The 27,311-nt window shown below is 44.1% G+C and overlaps 1 protein-coding gene across 1 annotated transcript; it reads right to left on the minus strand.

The window, feature by feature from the left end:
* Window positions 1-1,903: 1,903 nt before the first annotated feature.
* On the minus strand, window positions 1,904-27,017 carry AHCY (adenosylhomocysteinase). The gene is made up of 10 exons (XM_040575742.1): window positions 26,867-27,017; window positions 24,939-25,129; window positions 21,997-22,072; window positions 19,232-19,384; window positions 13,630-13,742; window positions 12,506-12,713; window positions 11,600-11,687; window positions 10,630-10,747; window positions 5,932-6,126; window positions 1,904-2,901 (listed from the first exon to the last, which is right to left on the minus strand). The coding sequence occupies exons 1-10, from the start codon at window positions 26,892-26,894 to the stop codon at window positions 2,770-2,772; spliced, it is 1,302 nt and encodes a 433-aa protein (XP_040431676.1). The 5' UTR covers window positions 26,895-27,017; the 3' UTR covers window positions 1,904-2,769.
* Between the last annotated feature and the right edge of the window lie 294 nt (window positions 27,018-27,311).

Genomic DNA, 27,311 nt, shown 5'->3' on the forward strand with positions numbered 1-27,311 from the left:
GAGTCAGAAGTTTATGGACCAAGTGTAAGAGGACAGACTAACACAGGTTACATGGTGGTATGTATCTGATAAAGACCACCCAACGAGAATAGGAAGCAGCTGAAAGCTTCTTTAGGTAGCTGGAAGAAGCCTCTTGATAGCAAACTCCACCCCACAGAGACTTCATTTCAGCCACCCCGGTATCTGCTGGAAAGGCAGTAGGGTTGGGCACAAGCAATCCAGGAAGTTTAGCACAGCAAGGACAATTATGGACACAGGCAGTCAGCAAGCCACCTAGATGAAGTGTTCTGCTGGACATGTTACTCAAAGAAAAATTGGTCAAATATGTGAAAGTAGTCTTGCCTGTAGAGACCGTGGAAGTCTTTATCCTAAGCTATATCAGCAAAAGTAGAGCCAGCAGGTCAAGACAAAGGAATCTTCTCTCCTGTTTTGACACTTTAAAGGCATCTGCACTCAGCTTTGCTCCCCATTGTGAAGACAACATTGACATACTTGAGAGCAATTGAGATGATCAGAAAGCTGAAGAATAGGATGCATGAGGAGACAAAGACCTGAGTTTGTTCAACCTGGAAAAGATGAAGGGGAATTTATTGCTATGACTGCCTAATGGGAAGATGTAGCGAAGATGGAGACAGACGATTCTCAGAGGTGTATAGGGATAAAAGAAGCAATGAATATAAGCTGTAACACAGGAAATTCTAGGTAGATGTACAGAAAAAAATTGTTCATCTAGAAGATAGTCAAATATTGGTTGATAAGCTTAAGGAGGTTGTATGATCTCTATCCCTAGAGACAAAGCCACCTGCACAAGCTGATCCGCAACTTGTTATCATCAGTCCTGGTTTGAGAAGGATGGACCACCAGAGGGCCCTTAAATTATTCAATGAATTCATAATCCAGATAGAAGCGATCAAGTCCAACAGCAGAATTACAACCCTGGACTTCAGGAAAGCAGATTTTCAGCAGAGATGGCTTTCAAGAAGACAAAGCCCAGCTAGAGAAGAGTAATGAGGAATTTGAAGGGAAACAAAAGAGACAATATCCAGTCCTTGTTTCCCTATTTCATATGTCTATAAATTTATAGATAATCTTTATTCCATCACATACAGATATGTATGACAGAAGGTGACTATCTCCTGTCATCTACACTTGGATGTACACTGCAGCTGTGTGTGTGTGTTGGGGTGGAACTCTATATACATGGATTTAAAGGATTACTGATACTGATTATGGTTTCATTTATCATGTCTTTGTGAGATCCACACTCAGTTAAAAATAGTGCTCTTTAGAGGTTGACAGATTCTTTGCAGAATGGAAAGCAGTAAAACAGATGCATACCAAGCAACACCTTGGTTATTCATCCCCTTTGTTTACTTCTTGCAACAGTTCATACCTACCATTTGTTTTAATCACTGACATCATGACCTGATGCTTGAACATGAATCCCAGAGCACTACAGCTATTATTTTTTTTTTTTAGTATCCTATCAGATATTTTAAAAATATTTTTAAACCTTCAAACCTGTTTCTGGATATAAAACCATGAAATATCCTACCAAATATTTCACGGTTTTATATCCAGAAACAGGTGGTCTGCTGTATAACATTAACTGAAGCAGACAGTGGCAAGAGAACTTTCATGACATACGGAGAGCAAACTGTGAGTAGAGGTGTCGCATGATTCCATACCCCCTCATTCCAACCCATTCCCCGCCCTTCATCCAGCTTTTCAAATACACTTAAATTCAGGAATGTCTCTCATCTCAAGTATATGATGCAGGTTAGCCACAACACTGGCTATTGCCCTGTGAAACCACAAATGGATAAATAAAATTGTTTCATTGGCTTAAAACACAGAACTAAATAAATCCATGGCAAAACCCAAAGCATCTTGACAAAACAAGTCAGGCCACAGTCACATTTTTAATAAAAGCACTTTGATTCAGTGACAAAAGATACAGCAGACATAAATCAGAAAATCAAGTTTTGGGTAGAAGTGTGCTCCTGGTGTTTTCGTACGATCAAACAAGATCCCTAAACCTAACCATCCCCTCAGTGGTTTCTCAGCCATTCACGACACACTAGAAGGCTGCTAAAGCAAGTCACCCTTGCTTCACCCCTTCCAGAGTTGCTATGGAAGCAGGATATAAGGGTCTTAGATCTGACCAAAATCAATGGAATAGGTTAAGTCAGAAAATAACTCCTGTTCTAACTTGAGTAGATGATTATGTTGATACTATAGGAGGGAGACCAAGCAACCTACAGAAATAGTCCTCCCTACCTCCCCCGGTTTCACAAATGTACATTTCAGCTATGGCACCTTTGTGGAGAGAAGCCTGACACAGCTAGCCTCATAACAGGATTTATCTAGTTTGAACAGGGCGTGGCAGAAAGCATCTCTGTAGAAACTGTTCCCCATCTTATTGATTAGTCTATTCAAATAGGCAGCTGGCCTCATGTTTGAGAAGAGTAGGCATTTTCATCTAGCATTCTCTTTTGTCCTGCTCCTCTTATTGGGAGATTAGAAGCCAATAAAAGGAGCATAGGATCCTTTTCACTGTGACATTAGCAAAGTAACCAATTCTAATTCCAAGAGTCATAGTGATCCTCTTTCACTAAGAAAACAAACCCTGAAGCTCCCTGGGTAGGGGGATGAGTTCTGCAGCACTGAGAGGAGGATGGTGAAGGGCTTGTTCTTAGAATCCCAGCACACACCAGAGCTTTGGAAGGTTGTATCCCTGAACTTTGGTCTTTGGGTACTGCCACCTGCTCAGTATCTGTAGTGGTCTGGCTTGAATGGCCCATCCTTTGACAAGCCTAGGTATTTGGCCTGCTTCTCACTCAGCTTTGTCAGCTTCACGCACAGTTTATCCAGATGAGCAGCCGCCACAGCTTCATCCAGCTGGAAAAAAAGCATCAAGAAAAGAACATTAGCTTCAGTTCAGGAAATCATGGCCAACAATGAGGAATGAATGCCTGAAACCAATAGCAGTCCCAAGGAAGATTTAACAGACTGACATAGATGAACAGTCACTGAGCTCTCTTCCTGCTAACATTCAACTGCTTGAGTGCAGAGGCGTCTAATCTTGAGCACAGAACCATTTTCATATGTAAAAGCTCCAAGCTTTATTTGACTCCCTCAAAAGCATAAGTGAGACAGACAACTATGTATTAAAGCCCATTTCAATCCCACTTACACATTCATATCCACCAACAGGTAAAGAACTGAGGTAAAACTATTCAAAAGATAAGAATGTCCAGTTCAGTAGAATGGAAAAGCCCCAGTCATGTTTCCACTATAAATACACCTGTACATTCTAGACTATCATCTTAATATTTTAGAAACATTCTAATACTGGCAAAAGAGAATGCATTTCCTTTCTAGATATACCATCTTTGGGGTATGTGTGTTAAGAATATTCATTCAAGAATCATTAATTCAGCAATAACACTATTATCTATTGTCATGGTCTTCATGAACAATAAAGCCAAAGTGGGCAAGTATATCATATTTTATACCCAACTTTGAGCTTTTCTTTATGCCAGAGGTGTTAGACAGCCATGCAATTGAAAAACGTGAGCAGAAAGTTGGAAGATAGTTAAGTACCACAAGGGAAGAGTCAGAATACAAACAGTAACATAGAAAGCTTGCTACTATGTTAAATGGGAAGGAAGATCCATAAAAGATATTCAAAGAGACAGAGCAGCATTAAGGAGGGATGAATCAGTGCTGCTGAGTTACATATGATAGAAGGACAAGTCTTAACATCATTCTTAACTCCTGCAATGTACAAGTAATCATTGCTAAAGAAACACAAACACAAGATAAATCTAAATTCCAGCAGCAGAGAAAAGACTGATAATATTACCTCCATGCTAATCAAATGGATGTGAAAAGTCGCAATACATTTTGTCAATAACATCAACAATCAAGGGACAGATCTTTAGCTTGTGTGAACAAGCACATCCTAAACAAGAGTGTGCTAACAAACCACTACTGTAAAGTAATCCCACTTCAATAATCAGGTAATATGACAAAAAGCTACATTTGAACAGAGTAATTCAGTGCAGCTCAACTTGTTCGTAGTAACATGGAGCTGTTAAAACCTACTGAAAACCAGCATAGCCGAAGATGTACAAGACAAACAAAAACAATAAATGAAATATTTAAAGAATGTGGAAGTTAACCGCGAAAGTTGCAGAACGCTACATAAGAGTCAGGTTTTCTTTCTTTCTTGATATTCCTAACTGGAAGGACTGTATTTAGAATGGGAAACAAGTATTTAAGCTTTGTAGACCCTGCCGGTTAGAAAAACAGGAGGGTTAAAAATCAAATACATATCTGGTTGAACTGAAGTGACATAACGAGATCTGACAGGTGCACTGCCAGCACTGTTATGGCAGATTACACCTACTTGAAAAAGGAGCTGTTACTGAGTTGCTGACATTTCCCAGATCAGGTAGGTTCTCAGACTGCAGCAGAGAGAAGCTGTTTCACAGCTGCTTCAGCTTGTGGACTTCAAGATTTAAAGATAGGCTGATATTCTTACCTACTGCACACTTAAAATCAGGAAGCTGAGCATAAAAGAGGGCAGGTTTGGCACCAAGAATATGGATGCAACAGCTTGCCTAGATTTCCAGGAAAATACATTGCAGAAATACACGCATGTTCCTAATAGCTAATCAAAGCAATAGTTTGCAGTCAAAGAAAACGCAACATTATTTAGCAGTTCTTAGATTTACATTTGGATCTCAAAGTTACTACACAGAACAAGGAAAGATACTAGCCAAAAAAATTATCAAAGAAAACGCTTCTACCCGTCTTTTGTTGGTTCTGACAAGAAGACAGCCTTACTCATTCAAATTATCTGCAGAGCACAGTTGGCAAAGATGATCATTTTGTCATAGTACATGAACCTGAACACATCATTGCTATATGCTGCACAAACATGCAACTCTATTTGTAAGCAACTGATCTGGGTGTTACTTCTCCTTTTCAGTTCAAGTATGATTACTAAAAACTGTTATTCAGGAAGAATACGAAGGCACATTTCAGTGCAATGTTGCTAATATCTCTTTTTGAGGGAATTGTCAACAAAACTTTTCCTCTGAAGATGATTATGTGTGTGAGAGCTTGCTGACCAACTCATATTTCTGGTACACTTGGATCATTAACGGACATTTTTGGAAGCTTAAGAACCTGAGCAAACACTTCATAAATAAGCCCGAACACACAATTTACACTTCCCAGATGAAAAGTGTTTTCACATTTAGTCTCACACCCAGCTGCATTTCAAAGGCAGTGGGATTTAACTGTAGTATCTTTTCAATGACCATCTCAAATTCTCAGGCTTGTTTTGGAAAATTAAAACCAGATTAGTCTTACAAAGGAATTTGCAAGTTATGACATGACCCAGATTTCTCCAAGAACAAAGAACCCACAGATAAGTTTAAAGGGAAACACACGGGAATTTGTGCCATGAATATTTTGTGAAACTATTAGGATCAGATTGTGGTAAGCTCTGCTCAGGTGCAAATAGGACCCAGGCTTGCTCTCAACCACAGTAAAGAGACTTCTAATTTCACTCCAGCTTTAACCCTGCCCCACTAGACTTTGCTGTTGGATAGGCATGTGACAGCTTGCTGTGAATGCTGACACTCAGCAGAAGGAACATGTTAGCTGGGAAGAGCTTCCTGACTATCCTGAGGCAGCACAAGGCTTCATCTGTTCTTCACAACCTCCTAGGCACAAAAAGCAGCCCACTTCAGACTCAACAGGCTCAGTGTGACCAAAGGTGAGCACTTACTAAGAGACAGAAGCTCTTTGTAACATTCAGTAGGAAAATGAACTCAAGCACAAACAAAAATCTCTATTATCACATCTGAAGTTGGCTTCCTTATGAGCTTGTATCTTTCTACTATTCTACCTCACCTTCTTTGGCAGAAAATGGACTCCAACAGAGTATTTGTCACTATTCGTCCACAGCTCAATCTGTGCCAGCACTTGGTTGGTGAAGGAGTTGCTCATAACAAAGCTAGGGTGACCCATGGCACAGCCCAAGTTGACCAGTCTGCCTTCTGCTAGCAGTATAATGTGACGGCCATTCCTCAATGTATAGCGATCCACCTGGGTGGGAAAAAGCAAAAGCAGTTGTTAGAGGCAAAGGCACAGACAGCATTTTAACCCATGCAAAACTTGGTGGGCTACCTTCCCACATCAACAATTTAGCAATGGGCTTGGAACGTGGACTTTTATTAAAATTGAGACACCCCTCACAATTCCCAGCCAGCATTCAACAAAGCCTGTAACTACCCTGGGCTTCACACAACATGAATCTTGGCATCCGTTTCATGCCTAACCAGTTATCCCATTTTTTCTGATTCTTTCACACGCATATCATCTCAAGTATCTGTGGTAGGGAACATGCTGCCAGCAGTAACATGTAATTCATGTACACAATTATACAACAGTATGGAGAGCCTGGAGAGGGTACACCTCTGCATCCAACAGTTCAGAGGATTTGCATCTAACACCAGGGTAAGAGCCAGTTTGCTCAACCTGCTGAAATTACTCCCCAGTAAATCTTCCCACTTCAGTAAGGCAATCGATTGACAATTGAGACATGCACAGTTCGTTTCCTAGGTACAGGCTGCTGTAGGTATCTACAAACTCTTTGGCACCAGATTCTAGGAGAGACTGCTCCTTGAAGCCCTTTGTGGTTTGACAGCTCATCTCCTGTGATGAGGCCAGGCCCATCTGAGAGCAAGACAGGTCCAAAGACATGATGCAAGAGGATCTTCCCACTTATCAAGAGAGCAAGTCACATTGAACCTGTAGCTGTGAAGAGCTCGTATAATAAATGGCTATCCTAGATTTCTAGTACAACCTCCCCACTTTGCTCTCAGAAAAAAGCACAGACCTTTGTTCAAACTGATTTCCAGGCTGTGCTGGGGACAACCTAAAACCAGATTACTGGTTTTAGCATGTACATAGACAGTGACTATCGCAAAGAGAAGCCCTAAATAAAATTCTTAATTTCTCCTGCCCAAGAGCAATACAGCAAGGTAGAGTTAGTAAGTTTGGTTTTTTTTTGACTGAGCAGTTGTATTTTTTTATGGATGTTGATTCTCCAGTGGGGACTGCAAGAGGCAGCACTCAGTTCACCCATAAAAAATACAACGTACCACCAGAAGACTGTGGGAAGGAATAATGAAACAAAGAAAGCAGCAAAAGCAGCATGCTAAAAAAACACGAGAACTACAGCATTGCTGACAGTAAATGCTGTTTACAGATTAAATGGTTACAATTAAGTTTTGAGGTTTGAATCTGGTGGTTTGCGCGTCAAGATGTTGCATCCAGATATCAACCCAACACACACCTATACAGCTGCTGGCTTGTATGTGGTATCACATACCTTTGGCAATCTGCTGACATGACTGATTCAATGCACAGGGTAATGCAGAAAAATGCAAATTAAAGTTTTTGTACAGAAGGAAATGCAGAATAGTGGTTGTACCAGCAGAGGTCTAAGTCAGTACTGTGAAAACAAGTCTCACCCATGGGCAGATACACCAGCTCACTTATAAGGTCAAGAAGCTGCTAGAGAAGTACAACTCAGGTCATCCAAGTGCTAAGTTCACCTCCATAGTTAAACGCCTTTCCCGTCTGCATTTAGCTTACTCTGGACTTTCTGGCTGCTTTGCACTTCCCTCCATACCATAATATATACATAAATGACTTATTTTCAAAGCAAAAGCTCATCGTTCCTTGAGCTTTCCTTCCCCTCAAGAGCAACGTTTGTGCTACATATCAGCGTAATACCACAATGCAGTTGAGGGGTACTGCACCCAGTGCAAGCACATATTCAGAACAACCTGCCAGCTTTTTAAGAATAAGCCTATTTCCTCCTCAGTTGTACTTTGAAGGCAACAGATGAGTCTTATAATGGCACATTAAGACATTTTCCTATCCCAAGTGTTAAAGGTTTCTTACGCCAGCTCACAACTAGTAAACGGGGACCACACGTTACTGAAAACTACAAGGTTGGATGCTTCCATAATCACCCTTTACCTCCAGCTGATGTCTAGCAACCATGTACTCAGCTCTGGTATTAATTCTCAAGAACAAGAGACAGATGTCTTCATAGGAGGGTTTTGATCATGGATAGAGATTTTTGGTCTTGTACTATATTCCCCTCCTTGCTACAGGACATAGAAAAAAGTTGCTAGGTCTTATTAAAAATTCACATATGCAGAGAGTTGGTATTATAAAAACATACGGGTCCCCTCACCTGATGTGGAAAAAAAATGCAATTCTAAGGATAAGCACACCTTTAACACAGGACTGACCTCTGCTTGAAGCTCTGAAGACGACTAGGGACAAGATGACCAAAGTGCCCCTTTAATGAATTTGAGCAAAACTGAGAAGCCAGCAATGGCTTAACTGGCAGACCAGTAATTTCCTTCCCAGTCTCCAGCATAGGAGCGATTCTATCGATTTCTTACAGTGACTCAGCACTGTTGCTCTGAAAAAGGTCCTAACGCATGCAGATGAATTCCCACGCAGGTGGTGAGAGAATGAAGTTGCCACCTTCCTTAAAGTTTGTTTCTAAACCCGTAAGTACAGCCTGTCTCCAGCAGTAAGCAGTAGATGGGTAAGGAAGAACACAACTAACTTCAGGTAATTACTTTAGCTACTTTTAAATGTAGATGTTCATGTCCCTACAGCATCCCAGGCAGTGGCCTCTGTGTGAGCAGGTGCCTCCTTTGGGTCATTCTGAAACTCTTGCTTGCAACAGCGATGGTTTACAGAACAGAGATATTCAGGGTAGGAGGTATATCTTCGGCATTAAACCATATGGACTACCTTGACCATAACGCCAGCCTTTTAAAAATAAAACATTTGTCTTTAACCAGATGCTTTTAATGTTTTTCGTTCCTTGAACTACACTGCATCTCATTGCTCAGTGTACCCAATACATTTGTAACAGGACTAGCTCCTTCTATATGGAATATATAAAGGAAATGAACTACTGCTTCCTCCAAACTGACACTCAGATTTTCGTGTGGATTCAAAGAGCCACACTGAATGGGCCTGCACGGGTAGTTTGTACATTATCACATTAACATCCATTTCAGCCTTTCACAATGCTTACGAACAGCTCCAGTTTTAAAACCTGAGCTACCTGAAAGCAAGCAGCCTGCTACAAGCTCCTTTAGGACAAAACCTAGAGTAAGCCAGCTCTACACCAAGGCCATGGGCAAGAACAGACCTGAATATAGTAAGAACTTGAGAGTATAACTTCATACCTAGTTCAGCCCATGTTTAGTATCCCAACAGCAAATATGATACTGAAAAGACTTGCAGCTGCTTATTAAGAGTTTGATGTGGGTGCCCAATAAGCCACAGGGAAGTTATGAAAATTGGAAGAGCAGATTGAGATTTAAGACATACACTTGGATGTGGTTAAAAAAGTTAAAAACCTGTCCCAGAATCCTGCTATCAGCAACAATTTCCTTTTCAAAAGGTATGCCAATTTGGACAGAACCTGGTTTGCCTTGTGATGTTCTCCCTCAACATTGTTGTTACAAAATAATTTTGATATAATTTAGTTTTGTTTCTCTATTCCAGGACACAGCTGAAAAGCTGAAATTTTTTTTAGATGCCTACTTCCCTGTGTGTCTACTACCACAATTTGAAGTAAATACATACTGAGAATGAAAGCTGAGGAAGGATAAAATATCCTGCCTTTTCTACCCACGCTCAGACTTCTGGTCTCCACAGGTTTCTAAAACGAAGCCACTGAGCCTGGAAGAGAAGTCTGAATTTGGCAGAGCTCCACATAGGCTTTCCTGAGGCTTCAATTTCCAAACAAAAAATGCTTTGAAAAGCAAGAGGTGTGATTTTTTCAAACCTTGACAGAATCCCCAGAAGACATTCCCTTGAGATTTATTCTAATATCAGCACCCTGGCATCAGGGCTTAGACTGTTCTGGTGCAGGGCAGCTACATCAATAAACAGCTTCCTTTGAGGAAATTCAGATCAGCCACTAGGCAATTCATAAGCTCTGTTCCTAATAAATTTTATACATTCTCTTAATGGTCTGTTTTGTATTCGTCATCTAGCTTGTTTCTGTTCTGTATTAAAAAACAAGCTAGGTGATGAAAACTGAGTTATGGCTTTGTTTTCAGCTGGTGGCTATCAAAAAAGCACATTTCTATACCTCTCTCAATACCCCACACATCAATGATGACCTCCAATAAGGAACAAACTTGATGCAATTGTCTACATGACCAACATTAAGGCATAGACTCCTGTTTGTCCTGGTAGTAAGAACACGTGAACAAAAATGCATCCATACCAGGCGCCTCTTGCCAGAGACCATGCTTTACTCCAAGACAATGGCTGGAATCAGTTGCTTTAATACCAATGCAAAAATAATACGCGCAACTTGTCCCAAGTTATACAGGCAAGAGCAGATTAGAATTCACATTCTGATCAGCCCAGAACAACACTGCTTCCAAAAATAAAAGCTAGAAATGCAAAGAGAAGCAACTGAAAGGAAGTGTCCCCCTTTCTGGAAGCAGACGCTGACTTGCAATGGGGTATCTTCTGCAAGGTCTGTCTCACCTGAGGTTTAACATTCACCACCTCTACTGCATTTTCATTCAGCCACTTTGCATCAACTTCCACATCAAAATGACCAATATTACACACTATGGCATCATCCTTCATCTGCTCGAAGTGTCTGCAAAAAAAGTGTTCCATTAAAAGTTAATAAAAAAGTGTTTCTCCAAAATCAGAAGATGCTCTGGTCCATAGCTTTACTCAAGAAGTGAAGAGTCCCTGGATCACTGTAGTTGATTCTCACAAACATGAGATACGTGGGTCTCGTAATCTTTTAGATGTGAAATCTGCTGGAAAAAAAACTTCAAGCCCCTAAAAAAGGGCCCTTCCCTAGAATGTAAGAGGTTATTGGAAAGAAAGTATTGTCCCAGTATGGAAAGTAAAACATTTTTTTTTAATTGGTCAATTCCAAAAATACCTGTAGTTATTCTGTTCTTTCCTACACAGAATAAATCTTTCTCCATGACTTTAAAGTTACCAGCAGTTTCACATCTCTGAAGACTAATGGCTTTATCTCCTCCCATTTAATCTGACCTTGCACTACAACACACAGAAACCTAATGGCAAAGACAGGAATGGGTTTGTGAAGACTGTAGGGACTGTAAATTGAGATCTGAGAAGTGATAAAAACCAGCAGGGTATTTTACTGAGAACACATTAGTTTCAAGTCTGTTGTGCACACTAACAGATGGAATCACTTTTGATCTTTACCTACCTCCCCTTTTGTTCACATTTATCTAACAGAAAACTCAGACCTGCCCTTTCATTTTCCAAAGTCTATCTTTCCATCTATGCCTTTTGTTTCTCCAGCATTAGGTGCTGTAAGACAAGTGCAACTTGTCAACATCCAACAGAACTGAAAGATTGAAGTCCCAACCTCTCATTAAATTAATGTTAAGACCATATTGCTGGCAAGTTATGACTGTCTAACTGTACCAGGATGTTTTCACTAAAGCAAGTGGCTAGATCATACCTGCCCTGAACAATGTCAGTGCATCCAGTGGTGGTAACAAAGATATTTCCTTCTTTACAGGCCTCCTCCATAGTAGTAACTTCATAACCTGAAAAAAGAAGAAAGATTATCCCCCTGCCCAACCACCAAATGTTGTTCAAAAATGGGCTACAATGTTATCAGCAGAAAAGTATAAAGAACTATGAATAAAAGAAGTCTGTGCCTGGCCTACGGAGGGTGCATGATAGCGGGTGTACTTCTCTTACTAAATACCAAGGTAGCACAAAAATCTCTCTCTCAGTATTTCCAGTATGTAGATCTATACATTCAGCATCCTGTGTCCATCGGTGTAGTGTCTGCCACAGCTCTCAGATTGGATTCAGGGGCTCATGCTTGCCAAGGAAATGCACCCACATACCTGCTGGTTCTAATCCGTTATGAATGGAAATGGGATAAACTGGTACTGAGAACAGCTACATTAAACACCCACAGAATAGCTAGAGCACAGCCTCATGTTGGAAAGGCAGAAAGCATAGCACTGGTCTACAAAAACATCTAATGAAGATAAGATCTGGTGTTTTAGTATGGAAATATTCTAGCAAAGTCTTAACCCACAGTGGAGGTAGTTGCCCAAGTTGAAGATAATCAAGTTATTCAAAACTAGACAGAGCATTATGAAATTAAGGGCTTACCCCACAATGGTCTTTTTATCTTGGACTACAAATGCATCTTCAAGGCCTATACTAATGAACTCCTTCGTAAGGTACAAAAAGTTCCTCATGTCCTTAAATTAAAGGGGGAGTCACATCTACATCTACAATATAGACAGGGCTGAAATCTACTGAAACTTCCTTGACCGGGTATCATTTATTGCTCTACATTAACACAGACAGAACCAGTAGTAATTTCTACATCTTCAGTTCTCACCTTCCATGGCTGCCTGCAGCGCGTTGATGGGATCAATCTCAGTGATGATGACTCTTGCTCCAAAGCTCCTCAAGGCCTGAGCACAGCCTTTGCCCACATCACCATAACCTGCCACCACTGCTACTTTTCCAGCAATCATAACATCTGTAGCACGTTTGATACCATCAATGAGGGACTCACGGCAACCATAAAGGTTATCAAACTTGCTCTGAGGAAGAAATGGGAGTAGTTTCAGAACAAAAGAACTGCCTGGAACTGAATAGAGCATGCTAACTCAGAAGAGATTTACTGACTGGATTTAAAGACATCTGGACACAAACCTCATGCGCACCTGAAAATCCCACTATAATTCACGTGCATCCCAAAGCATCAGCACCCTCTAAATACCATTCCTACATAACCCTCAATGGACCAGCATTTATCTTAGAAAGCAGAAATACAGCTAAGCAAGGGATATATGCCTCCTGCTCCATCCTTAGGAACTGTTGCTTGCAGAAATACGTCAGACAAACCAACCTTTACCAGTCACAAGCTCATCTAGGTCATTCACTTTCTTTTCCAGCTGTTACCTGCCGCCTACCTGTGGACTTTAACTCGGTGTTGACAAGTTCCTTGACACAGAACCTAACTGTAGCCCAACAGAGGCATAATTTCCAGGGTTGTTTTCATATTATTGAAATGCAAAAAAAAAGAATGCATGTCCTTGCAAACAAACAAGCCCTGGATGTTCTAAAAATGGGATATTTACAATGGAATGTCACATTTGAGTGTGGTGAGGCACAGGTACAGGTTGCCCAGAGAAGCTGTGTATGCCCCATCCCTGGAAGTGCTCAAGGCCAGGCTGGATGGGGCTTTGAGCAACCTGGTCTGGCAGAAAGTGTCCCTGCCTATGACGGGGGGGGTTGGAATTAGATGGCCTTTAAGGTTCCTTCCAATCGAATGGATTCTGTGATTAGAGGCAACACAGGCTCTATATGCTAGAAAAGGATATATGCTGAAAATCTGCTCAGTACCACATTAAGCAGATGTAAGTCAGCAAGAGAAAGAATACTTGTAGGGGAATTACAACATCCCAGCACCAAACCAGCCATTACAACATAGTAGAAGTGTTCTAACTGCATTACCTTGGTGACAGAGTCGTTAACATTGATAGCTGGAACCTTCAGGGTCCCATTGGCCTTCATCTTGTACAAGTTGTGAACTCCAGTGGTTGTCTCCTCTGAAATACCTCTAATTCCTATGGGGAGAGTAAAATGATTCATCTTAGTTGGAGTTAATGCCACTGCAAACCAATACATTCAAGTGACAGAAGCAATTTTCACAGGCCTAGGTTATAAAATCCTTTGCAGGAAGCAGGGAAGAGGTCAGAACCCTCATTTGGATCCTCCAATAGCAGTATGAAGCTTCAAACAAGTTTCTTCCCCATGGGACTTAAAACAGCAAGACAAAATATTTTTTTGAAAAATAGAAGGGATCGATTCTAGATCAGAGAGTCAAGAAAGAGACAGTTCTATTTTCCCACAATCTGAGCAAAGAATTCTTCTGCAAAGAGCAAGATGTTCACTTCAGTGATGTTTCTAAAGCCTAGCCCAGTCTTGCAAGATGGCTTCAAAGGAGGTGATACGTAGATAACCGCATTTAAATCTAAAGCACTTGGAACAAGAAAAATTCAATTTCTCAGTTCACCATTCCCAGTCCTCCTGTTGGTAATCAACTCCAGCTCTGATTAAACACCCCAGATCTAGACACTAGCTACAGGAAAATTCAGTTTCATAGGTATTACTACCACAGTCAAAAAAGCACTGTTTCAAATATATCCTTGTTTGAAAATAGTCCAGAAGGTGGAGGCCAGAGACAAAGGACTGTCTAGAAACACAAACATCATACAACAGAACAAGATCTTGATATGACAGGAGCTGTCATTCAGTCAGTTTGCTCCAAATTACCAAATTATCCAAAAGCCAAAGCTGTAAGTGTGCTCCCTGCTTTAAGGGCCCTGACTCTTCAGACCTTTTGTCAGCCTTGAGTTTTGTCCTGAACTGGCATAACCACATATGGTACTAATTCCAGATATTTCTCCTCCCTACTGTAACAGGAATATCTCATTGCATGTAAATTCTCTGTATGCTACATTGGGCAAGCCCCCAATTACTTACAAAGCCTATCCACACAAAAAGCTACTCAATTTGTGACAATCAGAACAAATCTGAAACAAACCTATGCAGCCTAGCGGAATATCAGTAGTAGAGAATATGGTAGCTATGTTCTTTAAGGTCTGGAAGCATACTATAAGTTAATTATTCTGTAACTGTAAGAAATTAGGGGAACATTAGGTATTAGGTGAAAATAGAGGAACTGTTAAATCAGGCTGAAACCACCAACATGAGCCATATCCCTTGAAAGAGATCCAGGTGGACACCTGGAAGGGTGAGTGTGAACCACCAACAATCCCAAGCAAAATCCAGAAGTGTTTATGCAGCCTATTAATTTTGGGGATCAAAGCATCCAGGCCTGGCCAAGCCCAGCAGCACACACGAGGGGCCTGCAGGCTCCAGGGAGGTTTCTCGTGGCTGCAAGAATGACCGCGGCCTTATGTGCTCTGCAAGGGCACCCACCCAGTGCCGAGGGCAGGAACCACTGCCTTTGGCTCCAGCTCAAGCGCATGTTTCAGGGCCCTGCTTGCTCAAGGCACAGCTCCCCCACAGGCTATGTGAATGGGCTCCTGTGGAACAGGATGTAGGTGCTCGGCAACAACCCTCTGGTTTCATCTGCCTAGATGAAACGAGAGCCCCTGGAGAGGCTGGTCTCCCCTCTGGCCATCAGCCCAAGGCCACCTGTGCCAATGGGGCTGCAAGGGAAGAAGGGAGAACCCCAAATTAGTACCAGAGCTGAGTTAAGTGACAAACAAAATCCCTTGAAGTCATCTCCAAAGTTTCACAGCCTCCCCCTCGGGAAGCGTGGCTCGCTGTGTGCCCCAGCCCAGGCCATTGCCACCTCACGCAGCACCCAGGGAAGCTGGGCCCCGCCGGCCCTGACCACCTGCCGCAGACCAATGCCGCCCCCTAGCGCCCCCCTGCCAAACCAGGCCCTGGGGATGCCATCCCCCATTGTCACTCCTGTGGCAAATCGTTAGTGGAAAAATGTTTATTGATTTATCTTCCAACATCTTTACTCCCTTAGAGCACATAGATGCTGATTTCTGTTCAAAATCATCCTCAAAACCCGCTGCGATATGACCTAAGCCCAGATGAGCCATGCAAACCAAGAACCCCAGCAACTTTGGTTCAGGTCTCTGTGTGATTCAAAGCTGTTTTCAAACTGGGATTTTTACAGAGCAACACGTCTTGATAGAGTCTAAAAGACAGCCTCCAGGCCTCCCTGTCACTTCCCAGCCACCAGTTATTAATAATGGTGCTGTCACAAAGAGAAATGGGAGACCAGCACCTCTAGAAGGAACTATAGCTCCATTAGGTCAGTTGTCCCAACTGGTATACCATCACAGACCTCAGACAGCCATCGATTACCACATTTCACTTGGTTATCTGCAGAGAGAATAAGTTCAGGTTTTAGCACAATGAGGGCAGGGAGGGGACAGGACAACCTGAAGAATGTTGTCTGGTGCACAGTGACATACAGCATCTATAGCAAGTCTCTCTAAAGCAGCATTTTCCCCAAAGTAACAATTTCCCAGTGCAACTGACTAGATCAAGGATAATCTCCCCCTTCTGAAGGAAATCTTTGGGAGTTGATGGCAGAAACCTCGAGTTCAAACCTGCCCTTTCTTCTGGCCTATCTCCTAAAGAGAAGCTTAGCAGACTGCCTTTAAAACTGTGCTAAGTGAACCTCATGTTAAGCATCTCAGCAGCTTCCCTTCCCTAAAGGCCACCTGCCTGCTGTCCCCAGGAGACACATACAGCTGGTCTAAGCTGCCCTCAAACTCTGCCAAATGAGACACTTAGTTTTAATGCCTGAGTGACTTCAGAACAGAGAAGGGTCTACAGCAAGGAAAAAGTTGAAGTAAAATAAAGAAGCCTTGCTGAACATTCAGGCCTGCTTTGTTCTCCCGTATTTCCTACCTGAAATATGAGCTCTAACAGATCACAGGTCATCCCATCTTCTCAGTCTTTTCTGAACAGCAGCCTCTTGCAGAGATGCCAAAGATGACCTCTGCACAAGTTCAGATGACCTTCTTCTTTGGTTCTGAAGTTTTACCCCCTCCTACCTTTACCTATCTTGGTTTTAAGAGCATTTATCTTAGTGGAACAAGAAAGTAGTACAAAGGCCATTCTGCCCTCTAATTGCAGCTGTGAATAGGGGCAAGGAAATGCTCTGCAAGCTTTCCCACGCAGCTGTTCAACACAGCTGCTAGCTGAAGTAGACTTGAATGAATCACAGAGCCCTATTTTCAACTGCTCATTGCACACCAGGACTGAACTAACTCCTGTATAAATTAGACATGGCTGAAACACAGAAGACAGACAGTTCCCTCTAAAATTAAGTCAGGAAACTTGTCCAGCCTTCAAATAGCAAATGATGCACTCAGCTCATCATTGCTGTGCACACAGCTCAGCTCCACAAGCTGTTCTGCTCAATTCTCAGCTTTCTCCATGTCTCCAGGGGAGAACAACAGGGGCTGCAACATCTTCTGCGCTCACAATCCAGCCCTGCCAACTACTGTGCATGCTCTTATGTGACTGTCATTCTACCTCCATCCCCAATGAGGCCGTTGAAATGTGACGTCAATCCATTTTCAATGGCCTTCAAAAATCACAACAAGCCTTTAGCGTTTATTAGCCTCTGTTATCCTCAAGGCATGAAAAAAATAGATGCTGCACAGCTTTTTTTAAGCAATTTTTGCAACAAAGGGCTAAGCACAGATTTTAAATGCAACCAAGGCTCTGTACTCAGTGGGTCCCATTCTCAAAGTTTTGCTGCTTCTGAGGAGCATTGAACTGGGTGGTAAAACACACCATGTCCTGTTGCCTTCCACAGAGATTAATCTTAACTTACTGAACTGCTGCAAGGAGGCTTCTCAGCTACAATCAGTGCAGATACTACACGCATTTTAGCGAGGGAAACACTGACAGGTATGACATTCTGTCTAGACCCTTTAAAAACCCAGCTGAAGAGCCACTCTGGAGTTGGGAAGCAACCCCAGACAGTAGGGATGTTTTATGAATGGCAGACCACAGATGGTTGCTGAGAGAGAAGACAGCTGCTGCCCTGCTGCAACGTATCACACTGGTCCCTTGCACAACAGGAACACAAGACAAGTGAAGGCACAAAGGGGCAGATATCAGAAAGGCTGGTGGTGTGAAAGGAGCTCAGTGTAAACACCCTTAGGAAGAGAGACACAAATTGAGGTGTTTGTTGCAGGTATGTGGCAGGAGAACAACCCTGCTAAACAGAATCAGAGTATGAAAATGCATTTTGGGCCTGTCACAATGCCAGAGAGACGTGACTGGTTGTGGTATTCTTTGGCATTAAACAGCAGAAAAGCAAATTGTCATGAATTTCAGGCAGAGGCAACCTAGAAAGCAAAAGAGACCTTTGATGGAACAGAAGGGATCCCAGGACGGCTGAGCAAACACCAGTGAAAATCTTGCATTAGTTCAAAAAACACCAAGATGTTCGCTGCTGGAGAATTACTAACATGAGGTTCAGGGTCAAGGAGAAAGCAAGGCCTGTCTCACAGATGCAGTTTCCTCTCTTCCTTGTGCCCCTACCTACACAAGGGCACAGATGGCAAGTAGACCCAGCCTCCTTCCTTCACACAGCCCTGTGTCCTGACTCCTGATTTTTCCCTGTTCAGGCAGCACAAGGCTCAATAAAGTTGATCCAGCAAACTTTACAGCAACCCCACCTCCAAGGACCAAGAATGAACAGCAGCAAACCCAAAGGTGTCAGCTTAGTTTCTGCTTCGTATGCCCATCCAATTATCTCCACACATTCTAGGTCAAAACATATCCTTTGGCAATAATAGGCCTCTGTGGTTTGCAGCAGCACATATGATGGACACTGGCAGAGCAAAGAAGCTGTCATACTTGCCCAGCACAGATGAGCCTGCTACTAAAAGTCATGTTAAATTCCCTTCAGATACATCATTTTACAAAACATGCTAGCCACACTACACTGATGTTTTCAGTTTTACTATCTTATACCAAAGGTAATAAATCAACAAGAGTCCCAAACCTGACTCTGCCATCATCTTTGCTGACATAAATTGGATGAGTTAATACCTTGTAGTTTATACACTGTAGAAAACTGCTCCCTTACCAGGAAAAAACTACATGTTGTCACAAGTTCATCACAAGTTCATCTAGAGATGCACTAAGAGGATAGGGAACAGAAGAACATTAATGACAAAAAATATGTATTAATTGCTAGCTGACATTAAGCAATTCTAAAACACAGCCCATTTCCAGGAAGCTTTTGACCAGTCAGCAGCAGCACTGGTCACTCAGGTAATGGATACAGTGAATGATGGCCAGAAGGATACATTAATGTAGTATAAGTACTACAAAGCAGAGATGGAAACAACAGTTCCTGCAGGTAAGAGATTCTGTTTTTTGACTGTACGCAATTTTCATGGACACATCCATAGCCTGCTGGCACATGCATTTGCATCATCCCTCCACCCCTTTTACACAGGCAGGGAATTCCCACAGAAAAAATGCTTAAATGGCCTCCCAAACAGAACAGTGCCTGACAAAAACTGCAAGTTACCTTTCAAGAGCTGTGGGTATTTAGCATGAACGAGGTTGGTAAGATCTCCACCATCATCCAAAATCATGTTGAGGGGCTGCCCATCCTTGAAATAAAGAGTCTGTTCAATGCACCACAAATACTCCTCATCGGTCTCCCCTTTCCAAGCAAAAACTACAAAGGAACAAACACACAATTAGACAGTTTCTTACTCAGTGTGTAATAAAGCAGGTAAATAAAGATTTCATCAGCAGCACTCAGTAGCAGAGCCAACAGACATTATTATCCATGCCTGCAGGCCAGAAGAGACATTTGCATTGGAAAAAAAAGATCTCAGAATGGAGAAGTAAAATCACTTTGCCTTCTGTTCCAGGCCACAAACTTTATAAAAACAGACTGCACTGTTCTCCTCGTTCTTCTGCATTAAGAGGGAAAAAACAAAGCAAACTAAAGCAGACTCGTACCCACAATGCCCCCAGTTTCTCCCTTCATTCACTATGTTACCAGGAATTCAAAATAGCCAGTGGATATATTGATGCCAGGTCCTGCACTTTGGCCACAACAACCCCATGTAGTGCTACAGGCTTGGGGCAGAGTGGCTCAAAACCAGTTCAGAGGAAAATGATTTGGGGGTGCTGACTGATGCTCACATGAGCCGGCAATGTGCGCAGGTGGCCAGGAAAGCCAACAGCACCCTGACTTGTGTCAGGAATAGTGTAGCCAACAGGAGCAGGGAGGTGATCATCCCCCTGTGCTCTGCTCTGGTGAGGCCGCACCTCGAGTGCTGTGTTCAGTTTTGGGCCCCTCACTACAAGAAGGACATCGAGGCCCTGGAGCGTGTCCAGAGAAGGGCCTGGGACACAAGTCCTGTGAGGAGCGGCTGAGGGAACTGGGGTTGTCTGGTCTGGAGAAGAGGAGGCTCAGGGGAGACCTTATTGCCCCCTGCAACTACCTGAAAGGAAGGTGTGGGGAGCTGGGGGTCGGCCTCTTCTCACAGGTAACTAGTGATAGGACTAGAGGGAATGGCTTCAAGTTGTGTCAGGGGAGGTTCAGGTCGGAAATGAGGAGACGTTTCTTCTCAGAAAGAGCAGTCAGGCATTGGGACAGGTTGCACAGGGAGGTGGTGGAGTCACTGCCCCTGGGGGTGTTCAAGGGAAGGTTGGACGTGGTGCTTAGGGACATGGCTTAGTGGGTGACATTGGTAGCAAGGCGATGGTTGGACCCGATGACCTTGAAGGTCTTTTCCAACCTTAACAATTCTATGATAAATAAAAACACAACTACAGCATTCTATAGCACAGCAGAAAAGAGGCACCAGACTTTAGCATGAACAAAGCACCAGAACAAAGACCACAAACTCTCCAGCAAATTTGAGTTTAAATTCTAGTCTCTAGCACAGTGCTAAAATCCAAGCTGCCGTGATTCCGTCATTCTTATAAAGGTGTATTTCTAGATCAGTACATCTACCACCAGGTTTCAACAACTAACATGTTATATCTAGCAGTACCTTTGCCTTTCAGGCATTTGTACCTGCTTCATGTTATACTCAAGCCCCAGTGATAACAAGCTACTCAAACTTATTAGGCATATGATTTATATACCCCAACATTGGACACCTGCTAAATTGCCATGTTTTCCACTGTTTATACTGAAAACTTCAGCTCTGAGCTACACGGAGCCAATCCTACAACTGATCCTTCTGCAGAAATGTGCATTAGTATCTCTCATTGTACACAAAGGTTCGGCATTCCTCCAAGGTCTCATAAATTCAGCATGTGAAGTGTAATATTAACAAAAAAGAGCAAGTTCCACCAAGCAAGAATACCAAGGGCATAGGTCAAAAGCTTAAACAAACACTCCACCTATAAAACTGCTCTTCAGCTGAAGTTTTGAGTGTTGAAAGCAGTGAGGGAGGCAATATCTTAACATCATATCTGGAAAGTCTTCACTCATCCTTTGACATCACACACCAGCAACAAGCAGGAGCTGATGCCTGCAGCTAGTAATGCCACAGAAGCTAATGAAAGAATTGCTTTCTTCTGTTGCCTGAAAATGGACCACAGCTGAGGAAAGACTTGTGGCAACAGCTAATTATAACAGTAATGAAGGACACCTCCCAAAGCAGAGAACCAGGCTGCCAGAAAACAGATTTAGCCTCTGCCAACACCCAGGCTCAGACCATGTACTCCCAGTAGCCATGAGGACTGGATGTCCTTCAGCATGTTAACTACGTGGCAAACAGCTTAATGTATTTATACTGATCTGCAAGGAATTGCTAACAACTGGAAGATGACAGTAATAAAACAGCATTTTGATAGAACGCTGCAGGGATATTAGGCTGCAGTACAACTGGCCTGGCTTTAGCCTTAAAATATCTTGAATATTGACCTTGCTACTGTAATAGGGCACATGGCAGTAAATATCCCTTCCCCAACCCCTGTTAGAACCAAGCTTGCTGGAAACCACCAAACACCTGTCGATCACACCTACACACCAGTGTCTATTGTCCAGCCCATTTAATCATCTTACTGACCAGGCTTAAAGCTGGTTAACAGACAGCCCAGCTCTTTTGCAGTCTACCACATCAGCCATTGTCAGGAGTGCTAGACTGTCTGATGCAATTCAGCTAGAATCAAATGTCCCATTCTGTAATAATCACTGGCTTTGATGGGCTGTTTCTATCCTGAAGCTTATTCAGAGAAGCTTGATCTGTACACAGTTCGATTTAGCTAGAACAGACTGTATACCCCAATTCATCAGAGCCAAATTAGGACATGAAAACTTACCAGGGATACCAGCTTTTGCAATAGCAGCTGCAGCATGGTCCTGAGTAGAGAAAATGTTGCAGCTTGACCATTGTACCTGGAAAACAACTCAAGTTTTATTTGCTGAACAAAGTTCTGAGATATCAGGAACTCTATATCCAGACACAGAAGAGAACAAAAGCAGAAAAGCATATTAGTACAAATTCCTGCCTAAGTAGCTCTGCAAAAGTTGAGATGAAAACTAAGTATTTGACTAGGACAGGGAGAATAACGATACTTGGGTGGATAACATAATGGAGCTTTAGCTGTGCCACATATTCAGACATCTACTTATGAGCACTTGTGCCAGACAGCCAAAGCACACATTTAGCTATAGATCTTCAGCAAGTGCACAGTATGGTGGGTTTAGAAAGTCTGGGTCAATAAGTTCAAATTTTCAGAACAGCCTCATAGCAAGTGTCCAGCAAGGGATAGCTGCACAGCAGCACACCTGCTGGCACTCAGGAAAGTCAGAAACACAGCTGAAACACCACAGTCCATCAGCAGGCATTCTCTGAGATTATGCTCACCCGACTCCCACTCTGTGCCGCAGTCATGGAAGCTTTCCCAGTGAGCTAAGCATTTTCCACAGATTTCTTAACTAAGCTCAGGCACCTAGAAGAGCAACAGCATGTTGCTGAGTTGCATTGAAAAGAACCTGCACACCTACTGCAGCTCCCCAGTGGTGGCTCCCAGGTCCCCAGTGTGACCTGACAGACACACATTGGAGCTCTTGCTCTGCTCCCTACCGGGCTGACCAGCAGGTAGATATCTGCATGCTTATTTACAGCGGACTTTAAGGAGAGAGGAAAATCAGGTACAATCCTTCAACCTGATTTCAGATATTCATCCCATTGCATCAAGAATCGACACTTCAAACTAAGGGTTGCAGTAGCATACCCTGTTTTCTTCCATCTGAGCCTATAAAACCAACACTTAAGTGTTGGCAACAACGCTCTCATCTAGGGAAAACTGATCCAGAAAGAGCACAGAAAAGCTGAATTCAAAGTTAAGCACTATACCTCCTCACCTGTGTTTTTCTGATCTCCCTCCATATCAGCATAGATGACATCAGAAGGTGTCATGAAATTCAAAGCATACTGAATACCTATATACCATTTACACTTGGAGCACTTGATACAAGCCACTTTTCAACTCTGCATCCTCAGATCTGTAATGCCAGTTTGTGGTAATGGCATAGACCCAAGAATTACTGGAGTACTTGATGGGCTCAGAGCCTAATATTTACATCACACTGGTTATGAAGAGCATGTATTGCTATTACATAATATTAAAACTTATGTACACTGAAGGCACAAAGTATTTACTCTTTGTAAGCCTAACCACAAAAAGGGATACCAAGATCACTACACTGCAGCTACATCCTCACTGTGTAGGATATAGTTTCATTGTAGTTTCTCTCTTCCCTCCTCCCAAGCACTGAAACTCCAGTAGAACAGATAAACCAGGGCTGAAACCAAATTCAAGGCGAAGTCTAAACTTACATGCAGGCATCAAGACAAGAAAGGAGCTCACAATTAACACAATCAAGCACCAAGCTAATATAACAGCACACATCTTAGAGGCACAACCCTAATTTACGCTTAGAGGAACCAAATCTTTGTAGGTACCTCTCTGAATGACTTGGATGAGTGCCATATGACACTGATTTTGAGCTGCACTCAGACTAAAGCAGTTTAGCAATATTTAAGCATGCACACTGCTGCTGCCTAGGCCAGCCATACTGGGATACAGCAACAAACAGGAGCAGCAAGGAGCTTCATAAAGTTCAGCTGCTACCACTTGCTTTTAAATCCTGAAAAGGGACAAAAGTTTCATAGTTTCATAGGAGTTGAAATAAACTGTAACCAGGACTGTAACTCAAAGCTCTCCTTCAGGGCTGCACTATTTGCAACAACTCTGACCAGACAGAAGACAACCTCCACACACAACAGCACGTGTAGTCCTGGCACTCTATCTAGATCTATCCCTCCGACTTTTTGAGGAAATGCCTTAGCTGTTATAGAGAACTTCCCCTTCTACCAGTGCTTTTTGGTCAGCATGACGACGCTCGTTTCCTGTAACCATTTCCAGGCATGTACTCCCAGGAAGGGATCCCATACAGGGCATCTCTGGGCAGCCAGGGTGCAGGCAGCTAAAATTCAGGAAGAAGGAATTTCAGATCACATCCTGTGCTTTACATAATTCATCATCAAGCTCCAGCCAGTTCCCTGATCAGCTCACAAGCTATCTGGATTGTGCCAATTTTGGACTCCATTCTGCAAGACAGGCACAGGGCATGATGCAGCAAAGGGCCTATAGGTATCTGAGTCTTTAATACAGACCGGGGTAACTGGTTCAGTCACGCAGTGAATTTCAAGTCAGTAGAGTCTCCACCCTCCATCACTGAACCATGCTGCCTCTCCGGTGTTTTCTGCACAGCTCAAGGGCTATCAGGAGCTCTCAGACAGCTTCATTAGTTTTTGCTGACTTTGAGGGCACAGGGTCATTCATAACGCAGGCTAATCTGCGCTGGAGGCAGTCACTGGAGATTCAGCATTACCAGGATACCAGCAACAGCACTGCATGCCTGAACACAACACAACCACATGGGAGCAGCTTTTGGCACCACTCCTCAGGGTGCTGTGCACACCGCTGAGGGAGCTGCTGAAGCCAGTGACCCAGCCCAAAACAGACACTTGTGAAGATGCCGCCTGTCCAGAGGGAAGATACACATCACACCCCAGGGGTTTTTGCTTAATGAAAGAAGAGATAATCCACCCTTCTTTAGACTGCAGCACAGTCTCTTCCCAAAAAGGACAGAAATTTGCGAGGATCCCCTACAGTAGATATATAAATTGAAGCAGTGCCCCAGGCAGAGTGTTACCTAAGAGCATACTGATGGAGAAACTCAGACACTTTACCTCAGCTCCCAGCTTTATAAGGGTCTCTATGAGAACTGCCGTCTGCACGGTCATATGAAGGCAACCGGCGATACGTGCACCTTTCAGCGGCTTTGATGCAGCATACATCTCCCGCATCTTCATCAGCCCTGGCATCTCATTCTCTGCAATCTCAATGGCCTTGCGACCCCAGTCTGCAAGGCTGATGTCAGCTGCAAGAGAAGGACAGGTGTCAGAGCTGAAATAGCTGAGGCCTTGGTATCCCTTCACACACTTATGGGTAGGAAACAGCTGCAACAGCTGAACTGAACACCAAGCAACAGCATGGAGATAGAGCTGAGGGAAAAACAGGCCCTATCGCAGTTACTCCCTGCTTTTGCACTATGGTACACAAGCTTTCAAATAAGTTTAGATCAAACAGTCCTAAAATAGCAAAGCTCCTGTACAGGCGCATTAACCAACTGCGATCTATTGCTCAGGAGTCCTGGGGCCCATTCATTCATTACACTCCATCTTTAAGCACCCATTCCTGCAGATACTGTCCAAGGGTCTGTCACTTTCCAGAGATTTACTTTCACAGTATTAAGATTTGCACACGTGTAGGGGCTGCCTGTACAGTAACAGCTTCTGCATGTAAGAACAGACACAGAGTATTGTGCTCCCTGCCAAGGGCTCCAGGGGCTGAGCCCCACCCAGCTCCCCCCATTAAGGACAAAGCTGCAGGGCTCCCACCTTGGCTCCACAGAGGTAGTTATTGAAGCATCATTAGTCACAGGTCTGTACAAAAGGTTTCCAACAGTCTAGCGCGGGGTTGAAAATACTGCACCTGCATACAGGTATACAGACAGTATACAGAGTATACAGACTACAACCTCACCTACAAGATCAAGGGCCAAACGGCTAACACCTAGGTGCTCTATCCCGCAGCATCATTCAGTGCCAAAAGGCCCTGACACTTTTTTTTTTTAAATCTCTTCCAGAGATTTCAGGAGCTTACTGTTTCATTACAAACATGGTCAGCTATATTTCATTCAGCTACCTAGCAAAAATGGGCCCTAGAGAACATTCAGGAACACCAAGCCAGAGTGCCCAGGTTCATACTGACGAGCTAATTGCATTTTATTCCAGGATGAAGCCCAGGGCCCACTGAAACTCCAGGGCCTGGCCATTACAGCAACCAGGTCTGAAAAAGCCTAGGAAATGGATGGGCATTGAAATGATGATGACAGGGGTGGGCAGGGACTTTCTTTAATCTCACCCATCTTAAAAGCTCAGCAGTCTTACCAGGGGGTGCTAAAGGAATCTCCTGGAGTATTTTAGGTTTGTAGCTCTCACATTCTTTCCTCCAAGGCAAGTTGTTTTTATGAACTAGAACCTTATGGACTAATGTTTTCGGTCTTAATTTAATCTTCAAAGACCACAAAACTCTTTAGAAAAATGAGTGGGTTTTTTTTGTTTGTTTGCATTAGTTATCGTTGTTGTCATTTACATGAAGGTTCAAGATTACAAACCTACCCACTAAAATCGTTGGGGGGTGAGTCAGATAGGCCCCAGATTTAAGGGCACTCTCCCCTTCACAGCGCCCGGTGAAGGGCTCCTGGAGGGGAGGCAAAGCTGGCGCAGGGCTGCGGGGGCCCCGGGCAGGCGAGCAGCACGAGCACAGGCGGAAACCGCGCTCGTGCTTCCCCGCACCAAGCCCCGGCGGTTCGGGAAGCCCGCTCAGCCCGCCCGAGGGCTCCCCCGCTCCTCCTCGCTGCCCTTTGGCCGCGCAGCCCCCTCCCGCAGCTCCCGGGGGCTTCCCAGGCTCCGATTCCGCCGAGCGCTCCCTGCCCGCGCCCCCCGGCAGCTGCCATCTTCCCCCGGCGGCCGCAGCCAGCCGCAGCCCCGGGCCGGCGGGGCCCCGGAGCCTCCCGGAGCGTGGCGGTGCCGAGCCCGCGGCGCGCACTCACCCACTTTGTAGGGCAGCTTGTCCGACATGCTGCCGGGCACGGCGGCCGCCGGAAGAGGAGGCGGTGCCGGCCGCGGGCCCGCTTTAAGCAGAGGCGGCGCCGCCGTGTGTGTGCGCGGGGCGGGGCCGCACCGGCTCGTGTGCGCCGGGGAACCGGCCCCGGGGGGGGCTCTGCGTGCCCCCGGGGCAGCGGCGAGCCCCAGACCCGATGCCCGCCGGTGGCTGGAGCGGCCCGGCCCGGCCACCAGCCATCGCCGGGACCGGCCTTGGAGTGCCCGCGGCCCGGAGCAGGCCCCAGGCCCCAAAGCAGAGCTGGCCGCGGAGCCGCTGTGGGCGCAGAGCGGGCTGTGCTCCCCGGCCTGCTGGCCTGGGGCGTTCGCCACACAGTCACCTCCCTGGTCCTGCTGGCTGCGCTGTTCCTGATACAAGCCAGGATGTTGCTGGCC

This window comes from Cygnus olor, chromosome 16 (assembly GCF_009769625.2).
Source record: "Cygnus olor isolate bCygOlo1 chromosome 16, bCygOlo1.pri.v2, whole genome shotgun sequence".
In the NCBI taxonomy this organism is placed as follows: Eukaryota; Metazoa; Chordata; class Aves; order Anseriformes; family Anatidae; genus Cygnus; species Cygnus olor.

What these genes read in the sequence shown, in the direction of transcription:
- AHCY (XM_040575742.1), bottom strand. Translation starts at nt 26,894, where the DNA reads ATGTCGGACAAGCTGCCCTACAAAGTGG. An exon ending in ATACCCACAGCTCTTGAAAG is followed by an intron (nt 13,743 to 19,231) that starts GTAACTTGCAGT and finishes CTCTCCCCATAG; the next exon opens with GAATTAGAGGTATTTCAGAG. An exon ending in ACTGACATTGTTCAGGGCAG is followed by an intron (nt 10,748 to 11,599) that starts GTATGATCTAGC and finishes CTTTTTTTGCAG; the next exon opens with ACACTTCGAGCAGATGAAGG.